The sequence below is a fragment of the Molossus molossus genome, unplaced genomic scaffold (genome assembly GCF_014108415.1).
Source record: "Molossus molossus isolate mMolMol1 unplaced genomic scaffold, mMolMol1.p scaffold_m16_p_1, whole genome shotgun sequence".
Taxonomy (NCBI): Eukaryota; Metazoa; Chordata; class Mammalia; order Chiroptera; family Molossidae; genus Molossus; species Molossus molossus.
The window spans coordinates 169,280,210-169,306,908 of NW_023425344.1; the positions used below are offsets into that span (position 1 = coordinate 169,280,210).

The following is a 26,699-nucleotide window of genomic DNA, read 5'->3' on the forward strand; positions in this document are numbered from 1 at the left end:
ACCATTGAAAGTTCAGAACCTACAGACTTTAGCTAACTCGAAAGAACCTGTATAGTGCCATTTAAAACTATGCTGACGTATCAATCTTTGCTGTTATTCTTCCTTCTTATCTAGGGTTTTTCCTGATTCCCCACATGTACCCCTAGATTATAATTCATTAAGAGATGACTATAAACTTTTCCTAGGAAGCAATAATTCTCCATATCAGCTAATATTATTTTAAGTATTTATGTAATTATTTACTTAATGTTCTTCCTAAATTGGGACTATAATTATGCATTCTGAGCAAACAGAACTGAGCCTGACACATGGTATATATTCGATAAATATTTATTGAATGGAATTAATGTAAAAAAAAGGTTTGGGATTGAGTATTTTCCCTTCATTCCTTCCCTATTTCTCCCTTAATATGAATGCTACAAAGAACAAAATGAAAAAGGTTCTGTCTTAAGGTATCCTAATTTTAATATACTAATAATACCCATGTAATAAAAACTACAGCAAATATACAGGGTGGGGCAAAAGTAGGGTTACAGTTGTTTGTATGAAAAATAATACAATAATTCATAAATATTAATACATGAATAAACTGTGTTTCACGTTTTCACAACTGCACATCCTGAATGTACAAATTAAAGTATAAGAACAGAGGATAAAAAAAAATTAGAGAAGGATAGGCTCAATTTATATACATCAATTAAAGAGACAGAGTGAACAAATCTAAGAATCCAATTTACTTGGGGTCTGAGAAAGAAGTCTTGGTTTGAATATGCAGGCAGATGGTTGTGCCACTGATCAGGATAGGTGAGTAAGAAGGATATAGTTTTAAGAATAAATTCTATTTTGGATACACTAAGTTTGTGTTGCCTGTGTAAATCGAGATACACAAGTCCTTTGATGTGTAACTGACTGACTTTGATTCTTTGGGCTAGTAGTCAACAAGTCGGAATTCTTTTCACCTATAAAACATGAATATCACCTATACCTCAAAGAGTTGTGATATTGTATAAAAAACTGATTTGCTACCTTTTTTGATTGATTTTTAAAAAACACAATCTATTTAGAAGCAAATTCCATGAATACAACTGGTGATCAATCTAGGTGACAAAATTTATGGTTAGAAATTACATATAAATATAGTACTGTGTGGCAGTTGATAAACTGAATTTAACAGCACTTGCAATTCCCAAAGACGAGTTCTAAAGTTATAATGGAAGCATTACTGAAATAAGAAAAAAGGTACTACTGTGAAAAGGATGCTGAAAAACATGTAGCAGTTGTTTTTGTAGATAGAAACAATTTTTAAAATTGAGTTTAGAAGGAGAAGGAGAGAACTGTTGTTCTACCTATTTATGCATTCAATGGTTGCTTCTTGTATGTGCCCTGACTGGAGATCAAACCCTTCAAAACATTAGCATATTGGGGCAATGCTCTAACCAACTGAGCTACCCAGCCAGGGCTACAAACTAATTCTGAAAGGTACATGGAAAGAAGTATGAAAGTAGCCCAAACAATTCTATAGTAAATGAGCAAAATTAGATGACTGGCATTATCCAATTTCAAGATTTACTATAAAATTCAGTAATCCAGCTCAGCTGGTGTGGCTCAGTGGTTGAGCATCAACCCATGCACCAAGAGGTCACTGGTTTGATTCCCAGTCAGGGCACATATCCAGGTTATGGGCCCAATCCCCAGGTGGGGGCATGCAGGAGGTGGCCAATCAATGTTCTTTCTCATCAATGTTTCTGTCTCTCTCTCCCTCTCCCTTCCCCTCTCTCTCAAATCAATAAAGAAATTTTTTTTTTTTTTTTAAATTCAGCAATCAAGACTGTGTGGTATTGGTAAAGGGATAGACATACAGATCAATAGGACAGAACAGAAAGACCAGAAATTAACTCACACAAATACGGTCAGCTGGTTTTTGACAAAGGCGCAAAGGAAATTTAATGAAGACATGATAGAACCTATTCAACAAATAGTGCTGGAATAAATGAACGTCCATATGTAAAAACAAAATCAAAAAACCTCCACAAAGTACCACATACTTTAAACAAAAATAAACTCAAAACAGATTACAGACGTAAACGTAAAACATAATGTTTATAACTCTAGAAGAAAACACTGGCGAAACATCTGTATGACCTTACATATGACAATCAATCAGTTTTAGATTCAATACCAAAAGTACAATTACAATAGAAAAAAATAATGAATTAAATTTTATCAAAATGTAAAACTTATGTTTTGCTAAACTGCTAAATGTATAAAAAGAAAATGACATATACTGTACAAAAATATCTGAAAACCACATATCTGATAAAGGACTCACATCCAGAATACAGGGTTGGGCAAAAGTAGTTCATATAGAAAATAATACAATAATTAATAAGTAATAATACAAGAATAAACTCTGTTTCATGTAATAACAACTGTAAACCTACTTTTGTGCCACCCTGTACATAAAGAAATCTTAAAGTTTACAAGAATAAAACAAATATCCTGATTTGAAAAACTGGTCAAATATCTGGATACTTTACTAAAGAAGATATAAAGGTAGCAAAGAAACATATAAAGAGATTCTCAATATCATTTGTCACTAGAGAGTGGATAACATCCCAAACAAGAAACAAAACACAAACACACACACACACACACACACACACACACACAACACGACAGTTCCAAGTACTGGTAAGAATGGAGAGCAACAAGAACTCTGATTTATTGCTATTGGGAATGCAAAATGGTACAGGCACTGTGGAAGAGAGTTTGGCGCTTTCTTGTCAACTTAACATAGATGTAACATATGTTAAAATCATGCTACTAGGTTGAGCCAACTTTATTCAAAATCGCCGAAAATTAAAAAAACAAACAAAATGAATCACCAGATCAGCTAATCCTAGGATGGAATATAGATAGCCTAACTACATTACAACTATATGCTGTAACCTCACTTAAGGAGGTAAGGAAAACAAAAGAGCCAATCTAAGTAACTTTGGGAAGTGGTATTTAGACTGGAAACTATAAGACTCTACTAAGAGAACCAAACACAAACAATGTAATATAGCTGGTAAAGTTGTTTCTCATGGATGTATGGATTAATGATTCTAAAAAAGTTATAATGTATACCAGGGTAGAACAACCATGTAAGTAAATGGATGGTGTGGGGTGGAAGCCAGGTTTCTTACTGTGGGAGAGAAAAATTACACATAAGAGAGAAAGGGAAAGCTAGAATGAAATGGATTAGAATCAGAGACATTAATATAAATTTAGGTTTCACTTAAGATACAGATGAATTGATACAACATTACAGCTATGTGTGTACACATCAGTTAGTATACATACATATATTTCCTAGCTCTTTCTTCTGATTGGCCCTAGAAGTGGTCACACCCAGAAACAATGATCTGGCATCCAGATCTTGGTTTCTAATACCATTTTCCAATAAAAGGAATCAGGCGCCTTTCAGGAATGGCTGATTTGGGGTTGGGGGGGCATCTCTAGACATCCTTATAAAACACCACCCTGAAGCATCCTGAAGTACCAGAAAGTAAGAAAGTGCTCAAAAATCAAAAGGATGAGGACATGTCAAAGGGATGTAGACACCTGAAAGAGTTTCCAACGGCCAAAGATGGAATGCTCCACCCAAGTAACAAAACAAATAACACTGTATTCAATTATAAATAAATATCAATGAGTCCATACTGACATAAACAAACACATGAACTACCAAATAAATAAAGGAGCAGAGAATTACAAATAATTCACATAGATATCCTTCCCTGGGGGAAATAGAGCTCTATTAACCTCCTTTCTTCTCCTTCCTTGAATATGGGCTACACTTAAGTGATTTCCTTCAAAGAGTAGAGTATGAAAGGAACATGTGGGTAAATAATTTTATAGTGAAGAAGCAAGTGCTACCTTGACTTTGACCAGGTGATTAAGATTAGCATCATTAGCTGTAAGTCATGTTGATAACATATAACCATGAAATAATCTGATGAGAATGGCACTACACTCCTGTACCTTGTGTTCCTAAAAAAGCAATACTTCAGTCTAACAATGAAAAACTTCAGAAAAAAACAAATTGAGACATTCTATAAAACAGCTGACCAGTACTCTTGAAAACTGTCAAGGTCATCAAAAACAAAAGAAGTCTGAGAACATGTCACAGAACAGAGAAGACAAAGCAGACAATAGCAATTGACTGCATATGGAATTCTGGATAGTGTCTTGGAACATGAAAAGGACAAAAGAGAAAAATTAGTGAAATCTGAATAAAGGGTGGAGTTTAGTTAAGAGTTATATAACAATGTTGCTTTATCCTCTGTGACATGTACCATAGTATATAAGATAACAATAAGGGAAACTGAGTGAGGGTTATGATGGAATTCTCTGCACTATCTTTGGAAGTTTTCTGTAAATCTAAAAATATTATTTAAAAAAAATTTATTGGGAATAAAAAAGTCCAAGTAGAGGAGGTAGAGTGAGATCTGAACACAAAAATCTATTTATTCCATCATATAACCACATGAACAATGGGTAAACATGAAACAGTAAAGGGAAGCAGGACACCATATAGTAATTTTTTTTTTAAGTAAGCACAGGGTAGAGGATGGACACCTGCTTTTGGCCAGGTTCACCTAACTTTTCCTTTTACACACGAACACAGGTATTAGAAAAGAGAACTCACCAAATCCTGAGAATTTTTCACTAGTACCACCCATTTTGGCAATAACCTGAGAGACCAATGAGTTGAGTAGATAGTCCAAAGAAAAGTTAAAGTAATCCCTCCTGAGTAGAAGCTTGTATTACTGAAGAATCTTTGAGAAGAAGCAAGAATCATCAGTCTGGCTATTTTCTGCTACACTGTAAAACAAATAAAAGCCACAAAGGAATATTCTAAGGAATTGAGGTGTACACAGACCAGATAAAGTGAATCCTAGGTGCAGTGCAAAACAACAAACAAAACCCATCAGCAGAGAACAGAACTTACAACAAAAGGGTCATACAGCCTCAGGGAGGTCTTTCCAACCTCCATTCCCACCCATTGAACTAGGGCTAAATATAAGTTGGCCAAAAAACAATACCTAGCCAAGAAACCGCAGCTCAGGAGAGAAGGCAAACAGGTTTCATATAATGTAAAATGTTTATCAAGGAAAATTCACCTGTACCATATAAAAACAAAAATAAGTTCTTGACAATTTAAGCATGAGCAAAATGAAGAGAAATGACATGTGACTATGAATACACCACAAACACATGATGAAACACACAAAAGAAATAAAAATTCTGCTTGGCCGGTGTGCTCAGTGGTTGAGCATCAACCCATGCACCAAGTGGTCAGGGCACATGCCCAGGTTGTGGGCCATATTCCCAGTGGCAGGCATGCAGGAGGTGGCCAATCGATGTTCTCTCTTATCGATGTTTCTACCTCTCTCTCCCTTTCACTTCCTTTCTCTCTAAAATGAATAAAAAATAAATTTAAAAAATGAACCAGAAATAGCAGGAAAGGGAATAGTAACAATTGAATTTACTAACAGAAAAGGTTTGAGATGATCATGGTAAGTGCAAAGAAAAAGAGAGGGATTAAAATAATTATTGAACAGATAATAGATAAGGACAAAGTGCCCTAATATAAAACTAACTAGAATCTCTAAAATAGAAAAACCTAAAAAAACAAAATAGAAAATCCACAAATCTAAAATTTTCAGGAAATAAAGGAAGAATCAAATAGTCCTCAGAAAGGTATGTTGTGGTTCCAAAATACAGAATAATCAGCACACACATACTGATTAAGCTCTTCTACTTAAAGAATAAAGAATCATTCAGGTATCCAGGCGGAAATAAACAAATCAACCATAAGGGAGAAGAAAAATCTGATTGACCTCAGACTTCTTTTCAGCCACAATCAATGTCAGAAAGAAGAATAACATTTTTACAATGTTTAGAATGAAAAACAGTTAACCAAATAATTTTATTCATAACCAATTTGAATATATGGATAACACCCAGCCAGTCTGGAGCATGTTAAATCAAAAAATATGAGTCCTTCCTCAAAAAACTGTTTGAAAATGAAATTTTGTTACCCAGGAATTCCCCACAATAAAAACTCAGGTGTAAAAATGCCATTTGTGATAAAAGGGCCAGTGTTGATTATTCAATCCTTTTAAAGACCACAATTAAACAGCAAGGGGGCACTTTGCCTATAGAATCAAATACAACATTTACAAATATTTTAGAAGAAGAATTTATAAATATGAAGAAAAAAGGAGTTTAAAACTGCTTATTTATTTCATAGCTGAGAGTCAAATATTATTTAATTGAAACATTGCATGTTTCCAAACACTGAAAAAATTTTGACAATTCCAACACCTTAATATTTTCCAGTTTCCTTTCTTAATCTTAGATGGCTCTTTAAGGAATTATTATATCTTATTGAGAGAAAACACTGCATGAAGTTCAAAATTTTATTTAGTTTCACTTCAGTTAATTAGTATTCCTAAATTCTCATACAGTACTTGCTATGGGCAAGTACTTTTCAAAATTTATTAAATCATTTAGATTTAGAGACAAGATTCAAAGACAGATGCGTGGATTTATAGTACAATGTCTCTCAAACAAAACAGCATGTAGAGAATGATTTGATTTTTACAAAATTAATTCTATATATGCATCCATTCTACCACCAACTGTCCATCCGTCCAGAAAATAGTGCTTATGTATACAAGCAAAGAGAAATGTTTGGAATGATGTTTCCATATTAAGATAGTTATATAGGAGAAGGCAGTGTAGAATTTAGGTAAAATTTGTCGTCGATTTATTTGTATTTTTCAATGGTTCAATGCTTTATAATAAGTCTCTATCAGTCTTCCAAATTAAAAAAAAAAAAAAAAAAAGAGCCCATTAATCTAAACAAAAACAATTATCTAATCACAACATGAATACTGTCTTGTTAATGATTTGTCTCCCTAATGAGCCACGTTTTAATCAGGACTTTACTGCGATCCCTCACAGAGCCTAGCACAATGCTGAGCAGAGCAAACACACAATAAGTATATTGATAGACTGTAAAATATTGTATTACTACATTTCATCTACTTGATGAGCAACATATTTCTAGATGCTGTAAGGCCTTTCTACCCACAGTGGACCCTTTAGATCAGTGTCATTTGCATCATCTGGGAGCTTGAAAAAAGGCAGAATATCAAGCTCTACTCCAGACCTATTGAATATGAGTCCGAATTTTGCCAGGATTCCCCAAGTCACTGAATGTACGTTAAAATTGGTGAAGCACTTATTTTTAGGGCATTGTTTCTCTAATTGTGATCCATTGTTTGTCTATATGAGAATCACCAGGGCTGCCTGTTAAAAATGTTCATTCTCAGGCTCTATTCTATTTCAGTTGTCACTCAAGTCTTTGAGCCACAGCTAAAAGAAGTAAAATTTAGTGAAGAATAGGAATGAGCATATTAAGCAGAGAGCAGTAAAAGAACCCAGAGAGATGAAATAAATCAAGAAAGTAATAATAACAAAGAGAGAAGAAAAGAGGAGTTACAAAGGAAGGTAAAAACATTGACAACAGAACTAGGAAGAAGTCAAGAAAGGAACTGTACTTGGAGTGTGTGCATTTATTTTTTTCTTCTTTTTTTGGGATGTGGGGGTAACTGTAACTCCTGACATGCAAACTACTACAGCATGCCAAAAGTTTTAGAAAGACTTTAAGGATAAGAAACTTACCACTGTAACACACAAGAATCAGTAACATTTCCGAATATGTAAATACCACATAATGTATGCAGTTTATAAAATGTTTCTAATGTCATATATAGTTTTAAATGTGTACATACACTTTTAGAGACATTTCCATTTGCTTGGCTCGTGCGATTGCTTCATCTCTTTCTTCATTGGCTAATTGTACTCGAGACATCATAGCTTCATCACGTTCTCTCTGTGCCAAATACACCTCTTCAACCAGAGCTACCAAAATATATAATCCATAATTAATTAGAGAACATAAAGGAGAAATGCATACTTTTAGCAAAAATAATTTTATTTTATTTACCTAAATTGGTATCAATTAGTCACTTGAGAAAACATTATTTTTAAAAACCACTGTAAAATTGATCTACCATTTCATATACATAAAAGCAAAAATTAAAATCTCAAGTAATAACAAATATTGTGAACTTGTGACATAAAGGAAATTCTCACATATACTACAGATAGGCATATATATTTCTGCAACCATCAAGAAAAATTTAACAGTGTTTATTACAGTTGAAAGGGTATGTAGCCTATAATCTGGCAAATCTCCTCTATGGTATGTAGTTTATAGAAATTCTTGCATATATGCACAAGAAAACATGTATATAAATGCTGATTGCAGCACTACATAATAACAAAAACTTAGAAATAACCCAAATCTCCAACAGGAGAATAAATAAGTAAATTACTTTACATTCAAAATAGAATACTATCCAATATTCAAAATGACTTATTAACTATGGATAAATCTCAAAAACGAAATTTTGGGAGCTTCCATAGAAATCCATCCTCGTGGACTCAATGGAGAGGAAGAAGATTCCCTCTCACTCCTAGAGAAGTTGCAAAGAGAGTGGCCAAGACCCAGTGCCTGGAGGCTAGAGTCACACCTGGCCTTGCCAGACCAGCAGTCTCCACTACACCCCTGTCTGACCAGTTGCCTTTGCCCTGCCCCACCGGGCCAGCAGTTGCCAGCTATACCCCAGTGGGACCCGCACATGCCAGCCATGCCAGCCACACTCCCACCAGACTTGCGCATATCAGCTGCACCCCCCTGGACTCACAACATGAGTCACCAGCCATCAGCCCTGCTGGTCCCACAGCAGTTGAGAAACGCTGGCTCCGCCAGCCCTGTACCAGCCAGGAGCTGCAGGCCCTGAACTACCAGGCAGCTAAAATGGTGAGGCAAAGAAACAATCCCCAAATGAAAGAAAAAGAAGAATCACCAGAAAAAGAAATAAATGAAATGAGGGCAAGCTATTTGTCAGTTAAAGAATTCAAAGAAATGGTTTTAAGAGTGCTCAAACAACTTAGTGAGAACAACAAGCAACTTCATGAGAACTATAAAAAACTAGTGGGAACTACATCAGAATGCAAAAAGAGGTAGTAGCCATAGATAAGAATCAATCAGGAATGAAGAGTGACAGCTGAAATAAAAAATACACTGGAAGGAATCAATAGATTAGAAGAAGCTGAGGACCAAATTAGTGAGTTGGAAGATTAGGTAGAAAAAAACACAAATCAGGGTACCAACTAGGGGAAAAAAATTAAAAAGCAGGAGGATAGTTTGAGGGAACTGTGGGACAATATGAAACATAACAACATCCACAAAAGAACAATGAAACCAAGAGCTCGTTCTTCAAAAAGATAAAAGGTTAATGAACCTTCAGTCAGACTCACCAAGGAACAGGGAGAACCCAAATAAATAAAATCAGAAATGATAGATGTGAAGTAACAACAGACACCACAGAAATACAAAGGATTATAAGAAAATACTGTGATCTATATGCCAACAAGCTGGACAACATAGAAGAAATGGACAAATTCCTAGAATAATAGACAAATTCCAAAATTGAATTAGGAAGAAGCAGAAAAACTAAATAGTCTGATAAAAACTGATGAATTGGAGAAGTAATAAAAATTAAAAACAAAAACAAAAAAACTCTTAGCAAACAAAAGCCCTATTCCAGCCAGCTTCACAGGGGAGTTTTACCAAACATTCAAAGAAGAACGAACACCCTACCTCCTCAAACTATTCCAAAAAATCCAAAAGGAAGGAACACTTCCAAACTCTTTCCATAAGACCAGCATTATCCTAATTCCAAAACTAGATAAAGACACTATAAAGAAAGAGAACTACAGGCCAATATCCCTGCTGAACATAGATACTAAAAGATTCAACAAAATATCAGCAAACAGGATCCAGCAATACATTAAAAAGATCATACACCATGACCACATGGGATTTATTCTGGGCATGCAAGAATGGTACAATATTCACAAATCAATAAATGTGACAAATCACGTAAACGAATTGAAAGATTGAAATCATACGATCATATCAATAGATACAGAAAAAGCATTCAACACAATCCCCCATTTTTTTAAAATTGTTGAAAGTATTGTAGATGTCCCCCTTTATTTCTCCCTTGAACCCCTCCTTCCCACTCCCACCCCCCTCCTGCCTTCCTCAGCCTAGTGTCTATGTTGATTGGTTGTGCATATATGCATATAAGTTCTTTGGTTTATCTCTTCTTTCCCCTCCCACCCCCCATCCCTCTGAGGTTTGTCAGTCTGTTTCCTACTTCCATGATTCTGGATCTCTTTTGGTTAAGAGCTTATTTTGTTCATTATGTTCCACAAATAAGTGAAATCATGTGGTACTTGAAAAATCCCCCATTTTTGATAAAAACTCTCAGCAAAGTGGGAATAGAAGGATCATACCTCAACATTATAAAAACCGTATATCACAAACCTACAGCCAACATCATACTCAATGGCAAAATCTAAAAGCATTTCCCTCAAGAACGGGAAAAGGTCAGGGATGCCCACTTTCACCACTTTTATTCAAAACAATACTGAATGTCCTACCACAGTAATTGTATTATAAAAAATTATAATATGAAATTGCAGTATAAAAATTATAATTGTATTATAAAAATTATAATATATATTATGAAAAAAGTCATCAAAATTAGAAAGGAGGAAGTGAAACCATCATTATCTACAGATGACATGATACTGTACATTGAAAACCCTAAAGACTCCACACAAAATCTACTAGATTTAATAAATGAATTTGGCAATGTAGCAGGATACAAAATTAACAGCTAGAAATCAATGGCATTTTTATTGTTGCTGTTGTTGTTGTTAATCCTCACTTGAGGACATTTTTCCACTGATATTTTTAGACACAGTAGAAGGGAGGGAAGGAGAGAAAGAGAGAGAAAAACATTGATGTGACAGAGACACACATCACAACTCTAACCTGGGCCAGGAATTGACCTGCAACCTAGGTACATGCTCTTGGCTGGGAACCGAACCTGCAACACTTTGGTTCATAAGCCGATACTCTAATTTATGAGCCAAACAGACCAGGGCTCGATGGCATTTTTATACACCAATAATAAATTATCAGAAAGGGAAACTAAAAAAGCAATCCCATTTAATATTGAAACAAAAAAATTAAGAAATTTAGGAATAAATTTAACCAAGGGGAAAAAGGCTTATACTTGGAAAACTGCAGGACATTGAAAAAAGAGATAGAGGAAGATATAAACAAATGGAAGAATGAATATTCAATGTTTATGGATTGGAAGAATTAACATCATTAAAATGTTGACACTACCCCAAGTAATCTGTAGATGCAATGCAGTCCCTATGAAAATACCAATGGCATATTTCACAGGTTTACAATAAATATTCCAAAAATTTTTATGGAAGCAAATAAGACCTCAAAGATCTGCAGCAATCTTAAAAAAGAACAAAGTAGGAGAGATCACAATATCAAATATCAAATCATACTACAAAGCCAGTGTAATCAAAACAGCCTTGTACTGGCAAAAGAACAGGCATATAGACCAATGGAATGGAACAGAACAGAGAACGCCAAAATCTACCCAAGCCATTATGCTCAATTATTATTTGAAAAAGAAAGCAAGAGCATACAATGGAGTAAAAACAGTCTCTTCAATAAATGGTGCTGGGAAAATTAGACCAGTACATGCAAAAAAAAAAAAAAATTAAAATAGACCATAAACTTATACCATATACAAGAATAAACTGAAAGTGGATAAAAGACTTAAATGTAAGTTATGAAACCATAAAAATCCTAGAAGAGCCCTGGCCAGTTGGGCTCAGTGGTGAGAGCGTTGGCCTGCGGTCTGGAGAGACCTGGGTTCAGTTCCCGCTAAGGGCACATACCTCAGATGCAGTTTGTCCCCGGCCCTGGTTGGGTCATGTGGGTGGCAACCACTTGATGTGTCCCTTTCACATCAATGTTTCTCTCTCTCTCTCCCTCCCACTCTATCTGAATAAAATATCAAAAAATGTCCTCGTGAGGATTAAAAAAAAATCCTACACGAAAACATAGACAGCAAAATGTCAGACATCTCACCTAGCACAGTTTTCACTGATACATCACCAAGGGCAAGAGAACAAAAGAAAAAATAAATAAATGGAACTACATTAAACTAAAAAGAAAAAAAAAACCCACCAAACAAGAACCCACTGTTTGGGAGAACATATTTGCCAATGATACATCTGATAAGGGTTACTTTCCAAATTATATAAAGTACTCACACAACTCAACAAAAGGAAGACGAATAATCCAATTAAAATGGGCAGAGGATTTGAACAGACACTTTTCTAAACAGAACATACAAATGATCAAGAGACATATGAAAAAATGCTCAAAGTCACTAATCATCAGAGAGATGCAAATTAAAACAACAATGAGGTACCACCTCACACTGACCAGAATGGTCACTATCAATAAATCAACAAACGAGTGCTGGCAGGATGTGGAGAAAAGGGAACCTTAGTGCACTGCAACCATGATGGAAAACAGTGTGGAATTTCCTTAAAATATTGATCTTCTTTTTGACCCAGTGATCCCACTTCTAGGAATATATCCTAAGAATCCTAAAACACAAATCAGAAAGAATATATGCAACCGCTATGATCATAGCAACACTATTCACAGTATTCACAGTGGCTAAGATCTGGAAACAGCCAAGCACCCATCAGTAGATGAGTGAATAAAAAAGCTATGGTACATTTACACAATGGAATACTATGCAGCTGTAAGAAAGGAAGATCTCCTACCCTTTGAGACAACATGAAGGGACCTGGAGAATATCATGCTAAGTGAAATAAGCCAGTCAGAGAAAGACAAGTATCATAAGATATCACTTATATAAGTGGAATCTAATGAACAAAATAAACTGATGAATAGAAACAGAGGCATGGAAACATGGAGCAGACTGACAAACTTCAGAGGGAAGGGGCGGGGAAGAGATTAACCAAGGAACGTACATGCACATATGCATTACCCAGGGACACAGACAATAGGGAGGTGAAGACATGGGATGAGGTGGGAACCGAGATGACGAGGGCAATGGGAGCAGGGGAGAAAGGGAGGACATCTGTAATACTTTCAACAATAAAGAATTAATAAAAAAATAAAATTTTGGCAAAAATAACAAGTTGCAAAGTAAGACAACTATACCTGTTATTTATGGATAGACACAGTTAGTAAAAATATTAAAACAAGCCTGGAAACGAGAAACACCAAAGCCAGGATGGTAGTTAGTGCAGCAGGGTGGTGGGAGAAGAGGAAGGAAAAGGGATCAGGAAGCATAAGCAGGAGCAGAGCTATGCTGCTTCAGCACTACACATCTCCAGGCCACTGTTTGTATAGATTATAATACCCACGGCTTCGTCTAGATTTGTGCAGCACTATAGGGAGAGTTTGCATGTTATCTGAAACTGGCATTTCTCAAGCAAAATTTCTACTTAAAATCTTACAGAACTTTTAAAATATCACTGCAATGTTAGACAAAAAGAGGCTCAAATACCTGAATTACTGAGCCAAACTTTATTTTTACTGTCAAACCACAAAATAAACTTAGAATAAGATGTTTAAATGCTCTTTGAGTTCATAAAACATTGGGTTTCTGCTAGGATTTGTAATAGCTCAACATACAATCAAGACATTTATTTTGTATTAAATTATACTTTGAAGAAACAAATCCTGAGAATAAGTCAACTATAGTCATCCCTCAGTATTGGCTGGGGACTGGTTCCAGGACCCCTGTGGACACCAAAATCCTCATATGCACAAGCCCTTATATAAAATGGCATAGTGTTTACATATAACTTCTGTTTGCATATAGGCCACAGCAGAGTATGCCCACACATTACTTCACTTTCATGGATTCAGTGTGCACCGTGTATGACAAATTCAAGCTTTGCTTTTTGGAATTTTCTGGGGATTTTTTTTTTAAATACATTTGATCTGTGGTCAGTTGAATGCAGATATAAAACCTGTGGATAAGGAGAGCCAACTGTATCATCTTTTGCATAATAGAGTATAAAACAGAACATGAAATGGCAAAGCAAAAACCAAAACCACTTCTAACACACTGAGCCTAAGGGAAGAGAAATATTCATTCATGCATTCATATATGCATCCATCCATTAAATGTTTATCAAGCTCCTTGTATCAGTCATCATTGAGTTTTAAGGAATATAATATAGTGATATAAAAAGTCCTCATCCTGGAGAGAACTATTACAGGGAGAGAGAGAGAGTAGAGAAAAAAAACAGGCCAAATATTAAATAGGCACATAGGTAGATAAGTAATTAAAAAGAAGAAAGAAAAAAAAGAAGGAAGGAAGGAAGGAAGGAAGGAAGGAAGGAAGGAAGGAAGGAAGGAAGGAAGGAAGGAAGATATAGATAATAGTAGTAAAGACTATGAAGGAAAATAATTCATAAAAATGTTCTGGCAGATGGGGAATAGACTAAGAAGATTGTACATTTCTTTAAAAAATTAAACACACACCTAAGACAATAAGATTCAGCTATTCCATTCATAGGTACTTATCCAAAAGAAATTAAAGCATGTGTCCATACAAAGACTTAAACACAAACATTCATAGCATCTTTATTTATAATAGCCCAAAACTAAAAATAAAATTTCTATCAACATATGAATGAATAACAAACTACATGACAAATTGTGCTGGAACAATCGGATATCCACTTGCATAAAATCTTGCTTGTAATTGCTTGTAATTGACAATTTAGATAAGGTTAAGAGAGTCTTGTTATGAACCTAGCTTTTGGAAGACCAGTACTTTTCAGCACAATTTTCATAGTTTTTTATTTTTAAGGTAGTATCATTTGCTGCTCTATGTATTCTGTGGTTAAGTATCAATTCATTACACTATTTTCAAAGAAAATTCTGCCCACAATGTAGTAAACAATAATGAGTTTTATTTTCTCTTTCTAATTGTATACAGTCTCCTTCCAGGCAGAATATTCATGACAGCTTAGAAAAAACAACATGGTGTATGAGGAAGAATATGGACTTTGATTCGGATCCAATGTGTTATCATACTAAACTCAGGCAATTTGTTTTTGTATAGTGTATTTCTTAAATTATTTTAGTTGCAGTTCAGGTATATAAAATGGATACCAATACCATTTATTGTGAAGAAAAATTAAATGAGATAATATAAGAAAGCCTTTGGCCAAATAAACAAAGTGTATTCTCAACAAACATTAGTTTCAGGCCATCTCTACTGTCACCACCCTCAATCCACAGATTCACAATTTGGCTTCATTTCTAGACTTATTAAAAATATGATTTTGATTAATTTAGATCATTTATGCATGTAAAATATACTAATCAAAATTCCTCACTTTGTAGCCTTTTCCCATGGCATGCAAAAATTATAGCAGGGACTGAAAGAAAAATTACTCAGAACTTATTCTATATTGCAAACTGCATGTTATAATAACATAATAGTTGTAAAAAAAAATCATGATATTCTAAGGTATTTCTAAATTTTTACACTTAAAACACTTCTAATTTGTAAGTCAGGTAAGATGGACAAAATAGTGATCAGAGTACAGATTAATATGTATTTTACATTACCCTGAAATATTCTGGCACATGGAAAGGTTAAAATACTAATTACTAAATCTCAAATGCCAACAGGCTTTCTATCACTTCTGTAAAGTATGATGAAATCTTTATAAAATGACATTTAATATAAGCTATGCTCCACTTTATATACAATAACATTTGGTGGAGGGGGTAGGGCTAGCAATATTCAGTCTAGTTATTACTATGCTTAAAGGTAAATACTTTACACCAAGGGTTTATTCCTGTGTGATTAAAAAAAAATAAATAAACCACCCCAAAACCATTATTTTTCCTTTATAATGCTAAATCAATTCTAAAGATGTAAATAATGTGTGTATTTAATAAAAAAATATTATCCTCTGAGTATTCTAAGATTACATTTTAAAATGCCATAAGACATACACATAAAATCTGATTATACATTGTATAAATGCTAAGAAATTTTTCCAAAATTAAAGTATTATGGAATGATAATTTTAACACCTATTAGATTTTATGTAAAATTTGATTATGAAAAACATGATTCTTAGAATTCAGTACTTTCAAAGAATCAATATGCAACCCTCAAACATTTTTAGTAAAGAAAACTTAATTGTAAACACTGAGCTTTTCCAAGGTGGATGACTATTACAAAGTTCACTAGAAAATCAATATAGCATTTTAGTTGGAATTTGCTCATTAAACACCCACAGCTCTACTGCAAATTATGATGGAATGAATAAAGCAAATACGCATGCTTCTTTCTTTTTATTAAATGTAAAATCTACTGTTAATTGCATCTCGTATGTCATACAAACTTTTGTCCTTAACTATTAAATAGAAGCTTTAACAAAAGTCATTAGAGATTCTCTTTCTTTGACTTGAATAAATTTCAATATTTGTTCAGTAAAGGTTCACAGCAGTTAAATTACATTAACAAATATTATTAGCTACTATGTAAGCCAACCAAGTAAAATACTTATATTGTAGGTAAAACAAATCATTGGGTGTTTACAATAATATTTGGATATCTCCATTTTTAAACATGGTTATCAAATATCGTATAATTCTTAGTCAAATTCAAAAAAGATTCAGAGAGGATCACCCCTCCCACCACCAAATACTCAATTTGTTTAGTAAGCTAATTGTTTTCTAATATGGGCAAGAGTAAATATGAAGAGGCTGAACCATACTAAGTATGAGTTTATTGAGTCAAGACAGAGTACATATTTTCTTAGTAGAACCCAAGTCTATTGACAAACCCATATTGTACACTTCTCAAACTACTTTTAAAATACAGTAGGAGAAAGTATATTGGAAAACATTCTAGTTTAAACATTGGATCATGATCCTCTAAATAACATAATTTGGAGGATAGACATTGCCTGGGAAAAGGAATCTGTTTGTTAACATACTCAAAGTAGTTATGTAAATAGGAAAGGCTGAACATAAAGAGAGGGAAGAAGAAATCATTAGGATTTGAATTGGAAACACATAAAATAACCACTGATTAATTTTCATGTTCCAAAATTCTAAGAACAAATATAACATAGATAATAGCTTTGTAAAAGGCAGGTCTTTACTATATATGAAAGAATGTTGCATTGCCTGAATAGCTACTATTACTACTTTAAATGCTGTTACATAGATTCCCTGAAAATATGATAGTGTTTTATGAAGCCACCAAATATGTATTCCAGAACTACAAACATTACACTAGGTATTTTAATTTCCTAAAAAATTGTACTTTCTCTCTTTGTATAAAGTGGATAATGTGAATTTAAACGCAGATGGTAAATGCCCCACGCTAGTAGAAAATTAACCAACCTACCCCATGTAGTTTGATGCTTCCATTTTTTGCATTACAATGCTGGATTCAACTTTTTACCTCAGAGCTTCTTTTAAAGAAGAGACTATTATGCTTTTCTAAAATTATATTTGAATGTTTAATATTTTATGATTATTTCAAAAATAACCTTTTCTGATTAAAGAGTAATACAGGCTCATTATATAAATGAGGAGACAGAAATATTTTAAATAGTTTGGAACATTCTGCGGATATTTAAAATAAACAGAATGTTACTATATTCTTCAGTATTCGTTGAAAATATAAAATATTTTATATTGTACGTGGAATTTTATCATTTGGACATGCCATATTTGATTGAACTAAACTCTTCCTAATATAAGATTTTATACTGTTGCCAATTATTCACTCTATAAACAACACTGTAATGAACATCTTTGTACACAAATCATTATGTATGTACTTAGCTAATTAGAAAAATTCCTAGAAGTATGACTACTACATTAAAAGTTGACATTTTAAGCTCCTAATATATACTTTAAATTTTTTTCTGTAAAGTTGCTATAAATTTATGTCCTCACTTAACAATTGATAGGTTCTGTGACTTTAAGAAAAGTAATGGATAAGGACAGCAATTTTACCATAGGCTAACTGATATAAACAATTTCTATGACAACTCATCAATGTTGTAACAAAATGTTATTGAGGACCTGCTATACTTACCAATGGTATAAGAATTGCTAATGATTAATTAGAAAATTAAACAAAATATGTTTAACTAGAAAAACTAGAAAACAAGAACTTTCTTTTTGCAAAACCCCCAATTACTAAATAAAGTTCATATAATTCAAAGACTATATGAGAATACTTTCTAAAAATATGCTATTTACATTTAAACATTTAATATATCTCATATTAGAACAATAATTTTTACTATGAAAGAAGCTTATCTGTGAATTACTATAATTAGTATAAATTATTTTATATGCTTTTGAAGTACAAGTTTAAGAAAAATTTAAATTACTTTCTTTACTGATATCTATATTTTAATAGATACCAATATGAAAATTCTGTGAAATAAAGCTCCTACTTAGAAATTTTAGAACTAAACGTGTGGAAAAAGACTTAAGAATCATTATCTGAAAAGTTTTTGGCTATTACTATGTTTTAAATACCCTATTTATTTGATATGCTCTAAAATGCTTAATATCATGCTAAATTCCATAGTATGCCATACCAAATAAAATACTGCCAATTGATGGTTATTGTTATACATAGTAGTTTCTCTGTTTCCTCAATGTTTATTTTGTTTTCTCCAGAAAACACAAACTCTTCTAGGGAAAGAGGTTATACTATTGGCCATAATCAACTCTCAAGTATTATTTGACCTGGCACTAATTGTAATTAATTCTGATTCATACCCTGATTCTACAGCCAAAGATATATAGTCAACCTCTACCTATCAATATTTCTAACAGAGATGGGTCCTTTTGTTTTTATCTGAAATGATAAAACATTAGATATATAGATAAAACATGTAGATATATAGATATATAGATATATATATGTAGAGGTCCATTATAATTTAATACTGTTAAGGCATTTAAGTGTAACATTAATGGTTATCACATTTTATTTACGCCCATTATATACACTGAGAAATAAGATTTTAATGTGTGTTATTTCTCAGAAGTACATATTATATTGTTTTCTATTCTCCTGATATACAGAATTAATTTATTCTTGTTCTTCTTTATCGTTAGGTCATCAACATCATCTGAGACATGGTATATGTAACAAATAATTTTTTTACAAGAGAACAATGTAAACATTTTCTATTACACAATTTTTATTTTTCCATATCAATTAGTTGGGGTGTTTTAATATATTTGATATAATGGTAGATGACCTATCTATAGCTTTAACATTTACATGTTAACTTAAACAAAAAATTTCAGGGATTCTATGTTATGATGCTTTGGTCATCAAAACATAAAAAAATTAACATTCTCTGTAATAAAAAGGGCTTGACAGTATTTACTAATTTATTTATAAAATATCACTCTAAATTAGGACACACAGAAAATAATTTGTTTCTAAAAAATCAAATTAAATGCTTGCAGAAACAATAATGTAAGCCAAGCAAATTATGTAACCATTGAATTATATGTAAAATATAACTAAGATAGATAGATAGATAGATAGATAGATAGATAGATAGATAGATAGATAGATAGATTTATAAACATAAGACTTAGGAACTAAGGAGTTCTTTTGGCTAAAACCCAATATTGGCCTTATTTCAGTTTAATTGGAAGAGGATCTCAAATTCATCTTCTCCATGAGATATCAGGAACCTGGATTTATCTTTGTACCAAAGGTTAATAAGAAATGTGTCTGCAAAAGTCAAACAGCATTAAATACTAAAAACTGATTATTATTCTACAGGAGTTGTTCTGTCATTCATAATCTCTCCATGCTCCAACCTTCCACAGCTAATCTTTAATGGATGACATGCAAGAAAGAAAAATAACTAACATATAAAGCAGAGACTCTAATGTGAGCATTTAAAAAGAAAAAAGAAAAAGGTGGCTTTTAAAGAAGCATAAATATTATAAGTATCACAAAAATAACTTATAAAAACTATTTTAATAAATACTCTTTTGTGTAAAATTTAAACATCATCTGTATACTGTCGATATAATAGAGGGAAAAAAATTAAGAGACATTAAACATGAGAAAATGCCTGCTGAGACTGTTTAGGAAAAATGAAAGGTTTAACTGAACAAGTAATTTTAAAAGTAATAACCACATCACTGACCTAACAGTAAATTAATGGATGCAAATCAAGTCACACAATACTCTCTCACTATCAAATTCAATTTATGTAGAACAAATTTTGAAGTGTTTGTGGTTTAATCATTTTATTTAAATGAGAAAAGATGCTTACCTAAAAGACAGAGTCAACGTTTCTGCTATGCTTCTCCAAAACATCCCTAGTACCTGAAGGTCAAAGATGCTAACAATTTTCAAACAATACTATCCACATACATAATTTAATGGATTAAAACACAGTAAAAAGTCCTGAACAGCTAAGAAATACATTTTTTTTCCAGTGCTAACAAATAGGGAGTGAGCTGGTCATTTCAGTTTTTATTAAGTAAAGAAGACCTACTTTATTATATAATCTTCTCTTATTTTCTTTTTTTGTAGAGATTAAAAACATAATTTTCATATCATATTTTCAAACTTTCTAAATTAAATTAAATCTGAAAATTAAGGATAACGAAAAACTGTGGACAATTAATAAAATAAAAATAATTTTAAACTATTTTTTTAAAAAAATGCATATCAATTCCTTCTGAAACAAAACATGCATAAATAGCTGTGGGACAGTTATTGATATTAGAAGACGCCCCTTGTAGAACAAGAAGTCTTGAGAAAACAAGATGGTGACATCATCATCTTATCATTGTAATTACCATTTATTGAGTGCCTTCGGTGAGTTAAGCACTTCATAAACATTATCTCACTTAAACGTCACAGCGACCTATAAAGTAAGGTTTAGCCAAAGTTTAGTGAGGCTGTCACTTACACATGATAGGTGGTAAAAGAAAACAAAACAAAGTCTGAATCGGAAGTGTGAGCATGGAACCACTACTTACTGCAATGCAGTATTTCGAGTAAGAAGTGATCACACACAAAAAGAAAAATTTCAAATTACAATTCTGTCCACTTGCTGATGTACATTCAGTGCCCAGCACAGTACCTAGTACATAATGGCCCCCTGATAAATATTTCTTGCCTAAATTTTTTAAAAGTCAGCACAGTTCATATACAGTGCCTAATAAAAACAGTGGATGATGAAGGTGATGTCAGTAAAGGAGGGGAAGATAAAGGGGGCAACCATTTGAGATTTTACCATGATAAAGGATACAACTTAGTTTCAAACTCACATGAGATTACATTAGAATGACAGAATTCACATCATGTAAAAACCATCAGGGAAGCAAAGGAAACAGGCTTCATGCTATTATAACAGTCTACACGAAGGTGTACATAGGTACACATTAGATTAAATCCCAAATCCTTTGTATCCCATTTCTTTTTTTTTATTTTATTTTTTTTATTTATTGATATTAGAGAGAGAGAGGCAGGGAGAGGGAGAGAGAGATAGAAATATCGATGAGAGAGAACATCTAATGGCCACCTCCTGCATGCCCCGCACTGGGGATTTAGCCCACAACCTGGGCAAGTGCCCTGACAGGGAATTGAACCGGTGACCTCTTGGTGCATGGGTTGACGCTCAACCACGGAGCCACACCAGCTGGGCTGTATCCCATTTCTTTTATTTCAGATTCACATGTTAGTAAAATGTAATAGTGCTAATAAATCCATATATCTCAACAGTAATTTTCCTTATCATCTAATAATTTGTTTCCAATTTTATTCTATCACTTTTCTGTTAGCCAACAGCAAGCCATTAATTTTAATTAAAAGCTAAACAGAACAAAAGTCTTTTCAAGACTTCTGACATTATCAAAGGTTTAAGAATCTCATTAAGATAAAAATAATCAAATATTAATATTAGCTACAACTTACTGAATACCATACTGGCTATATAGAAGGTACTTTTACATATTCTCTCTAATCCTTAAAATGATCTGGTAAATTAGTTAATATTTACATTTTACATGGGGGAAAGTAAATCTGGAGAGGCTAATAGTAACTTGCTCAAAGACAATCCACATTAAGTCAAAGCTGTGGTCTGAATTTGGGTCAATCTGATTCCAAGGCTTTTGGCCTTTCCGGGACCTCGCTGTGCCTCACACAAAACTGGGCACCTTTTGCCCTGGCCGGTTTGGCTCAGCGGTTGGAGCGTCAGCCTGCGGTACGGAGAGACCCGGGTTCGGTTCCCACTAAGGGCACGTACCTCGGTTGCAGTTTGTCCCCGGCCCTGGTTGGTCGTGCGGGTGGCAGCCACTCGATGTGTCCCTTCACATCGATGTTTCTCTCTGTCTCTCTTCCTCTCTCTCCCTCCCGCTCTATCTGAACAAAAAATGTCCTCGGGTGAGGATTAAAAAAAAAAAAACTGGGCACCTTTTGTTTTATGTGGGTTTCACATTACCAGATTCTATTTCTTATAAATTACTCAATTAGCTGGGGAGATAAGATGATTAACATATACACAGTTACATAAACACATAAAGACACAAAAATAAATAAGGGGCAAATCTGAAACACAAGAACAATGGCACGGGTAAAATGGTAAGACTTGGTCACAGCCATCATATAAATTTCATAAAATGTTGCTTTATGTGTCAGACTTATCACAGGATATATTTTAAGATTAGAAAGCAAGTGACTTTTTTTTTTTAAAAGCACATCTTTTAAAAGTAAAAATTACTTTTTCTAATTAAAATTCTAATCCAGGCTCACTGAAGAAAACCTGGAAAGGCAGAAAACTGTTATTGAAACATCAAAACATCCATTAATACTACCATAATTTTCCTCTTGTTGCTTTTTGAAATTGATTTTTTTTTGAGAGAGAGAGAGAAACATCAATGTGAGAAAGAAACACAGATCTGCTGCCTCTTGCACACCCACTACGGGAGGCGGAGCCCACCACCTGCCCATGTCCCCTGACCATGGAATTGAACTGGCAACCTTTCGGTGTGCGGACTGACACCCAACCAACTAAGCAACACCAGCCAGAGCTGCCTCTTGTTTTACAAAATGTGTGTGTGTGCGCATATATATATTTAAATTATAACATGGATACAGTTTTCCCCTACTTCTTTCACTTAATACTGTCTTAAAGATTTTTCTCACATCATCAGTCTTCCAAAATTATTTTAATTATTGCATGATGTCTCACAACATAAATATCCCTTAATTTATTTAACTATTTCCCTTATTATTTGATTGATTTTAGTTTCCTTGCTGTCATAACTAATACTCATATATGAATATCCTTATATAAATCTTTATATTTTATATATTAAAATGAAACAACTATTTCCTTGAATACCTGAATTTTATTAACATTTTATTTGAAATAGTTATAAACACACACATATATATATATATATACACACACACACATATATATATATATATATTTGTATCCTATATGCAATTGCCAATTTGTAGTTCAGGATGTTTATGCATGTTTTTTTTTAATGTGAAATATTTTAATTTTTAAATATTTATATTCTGCTTATGTACATTATAATACCTAAATATATGTGTATATTTGTAATACACTTTATCAAATACACTTTTTATTTCTAACATAAAAAGTGAGCAGTGATAGAAACAAACACCCATGCTTATGTGGATTATTTGTTCTTTCATATGACACTAAATAAAACATGTAATCATAGTCCTCTAATGTTCCCATTTCTATTCAGGTACTGACATACTTGTTTTTGTTATGCTGTTTTACTTTTTTGATCTCATTTAATACTTACTAGGTAGAAATAAGCTATTTAAAACTGTATGTATAATGAGAAAATACGAAAATGTTCATGAGTCTACCAAGGGTCACTGAATAAATTTCTTGCAATTTCTACCAATAAATTCCTTAAGCATTAGATTTTTTATTTTCACAAATTATAATAATAATTCTCTCTAATGTCACAAGTAGCTTTAATCTTTTTCAATAAAATAGAACTAAAACATTAAAAAGTAAAGATACATTCCAAAAATTTATACTTTAAAAACTAAGTGATTGGTCATCTTTTTTAACCAGATTGCTTTGTCCACAGAAACTATACAGCATTATTATTTTCATCAATTTAGGAGGCTATAAAAACATACTAAACATGTTTCTAAAAGTTAACATTTACTAAAAAAATTATCATGAATGATAAATATTTGATTAACAAGAATAAAGCAGTCAAATTCTTTTCATTTTATGTATGCATGAGTCATAATTTAGTTAACGAGAACCCTTAAGTATATACCAATAAATAAATATTTGAATTATATGATTAGCTACATTATACAAAAGTTTAAAGAATAGGTAATATTGCTTAATGAGTTTTCTCCTCCAAGAGATAAATGAGCTATGCAGACATATTCATTCATGATTTTCAGTAAGTCACAATGCCCTAAATCTTATTAAATTACTTCTATAAGGCACATGCAAAGTTAAATTATGATGCAAACACCTTAAAACAAATGTACTTTTTGTAATACCTTCCTAGCAACAAGTATATATTTAGTATATATATATTTGATTATAAAAAAGCCAAGAAACTTTCAAATTGTTCTAAATTTGTATATGAATTATTCATTTTAATGTACTATTAATTTTCTTTATAATATATTACTCTCCTATTTCCCCCACTTAAAAAATCATGGTAGTCTAACATTAACAGAAAAGCAATCACCTGGTATTTAGCTGGAGTATTTATTTATAGACATTTTGGCTATATTTTCATAGTGCTATTTAATTCTACTTTGCACAGTAATATTTTGAAGACAGACTATATCTACTAACCTCTGACCTAAAATACCATAATTCCTTCATATATGCAACCAAGTTTAAGTGGCTCACAAAGTATGATGATAACTTCAAACTAATCACAAAATATAATTATCCCTTAAAATAATTCTGATATAAAAATGTTAAAATAAGTAATCTCCAAAATGCCTCTCGATGTTAATTTCTATTATCCTATTAAATTTCTCTTTTCTATCACACTAGAACAGTGTGAGGCAGAGTCACAGTGACATATGTGTATATAGATGAGAGATCATAACTACTGAGAATCATCTGATCATATCTGTAATATACCACAGATATATTTAAAATTTTTCTCCTTGCAAAAACCTGTAAGTAAAGATAGAAATATTTAAGGGAGTCATTTATAATCTTAAACTTAGTCAATCTTTCACTTTAATCTTCTCAGGGAAAACATTATCTCCATCACCCTCCCCATTATCAAATAAAAATGTATTAATTGCACAAAATAGATTTTTAAATGAAATGTAGGTTTCCACTGGCAATGAATATGAGACTATTTTCATACAAAGGAGAAGTATTTCCTCTCAACCAGCTAAAACAATAAGTGGTATTTGAACTGCTGGTTGAAAGGTAGAGGCACTGGTAATCATTATTTCCCCTTGTTTGTTCAGGCCCTTCCAACAAAACAAACAACCTTTTTGTGATTGGATTGACATGGTGTTAACAATGCATTTAATGCCCAAATCAGTATGAATACAGGTAAAGCTCTCACTAATACCAGAGCCAGGATGTTAAAGCCACCTATTTTCTAAGCAGCCAAAAAAAAAAAAAAAAAAGACAGAGCTTCCCCTCCTTTGGCAAATAGCTAATATGCTAGTATTCACCAAGCCACATAATATAATAACCTTGTGCATATTTCTTAAGGCCATATGTTAAGACTCATCTACCATACCTGCTGTCTTTTCAGCAATTTGAGCTTCTGTTGCTTTCTCATGGAGTTCCAGTGTAAGCTTTAGTTTTCTCTTTTCTTTATCTTCTTTAGACAGTTTTTCTTGAAGCTTAAACACATTGAAAGAAAACCACAGATTCTTATCTGACAAATTTCTTGCACAAACATAATTAAGCCCAAAGTAAAATTTTGGTATTTTCCCTAATATAAATAATATTAAATTTAACTACCTAATTATATAACTCCAGAGATTTAAAAACAACAACATATTTAAGGTTTTAAGACATTTTATAAAGTAATAATTACCTGTAATAACATAGAAATTATAAAAACATTGATATACACTCTATTTGTGTGTGTGTGTGTGTGTGTGTGTGTGTGTGTGTAGGCAAATAAAATTAAAGAGGGAACAACAAAATTATTAAAAATAACTATGGCAAAAAGCAATCTGATCCATTCTATTGTCTTAAAGCCAAAGACTTGGGAGGAACTATCCTAAAAAAAAAATAATGGACAGCACAGCTTTACAGCTTCTCTTAGTATGTTTAATACTTTGAAACAAAATTAATTAAGATAATAATCTTAGTATCTGAAACAAATCTCCCTTTCAGAATGCCACCCCATTCTATTCCATTTAAGGTGGCACTGTACCTGATTCATTACTGGCATGTAATAAATAACTGCTAAATGAAAGTACAGAAAACATCTCCAGCTCTCATACAGAATCCCTCCAAATGATTTGTTTTTTTTTAATTCTTCCCTCAGCTTTGTCATTTGTGTTGTTTTCCATCAC

At 32.8% G+C, this 26,699-nt stretch overlaps 1 protein-coding gene across 1 annotated transcript in view; it reads right to left on the reverse strand.

The window, feature by feature from the left end:
- MIPOL1 (mirror-image polydactyly 1) overlaps positions 1–26,699 on the reverse strand; it is a 281,045-nt gene that overhangs the window by 208,808 nt on the left and 45,538 nt on the right. Inside the window, exons 7-8 of the mRNA XM_036271182.1 lie at positions 25,910–26,015; positions 7,851–7,980 (exon numbers count right to left, since the gene is read on the reverse strand). Coding sequence (XP_036127075.1) covers positions 7,851–7,980; positions 25,910–26,015 — 236 coding nt within the window. The remainder of the gene's footprint in view (positions 1–7,850; positions 7,981–25,909; positions 26,016–26,699) is intronic.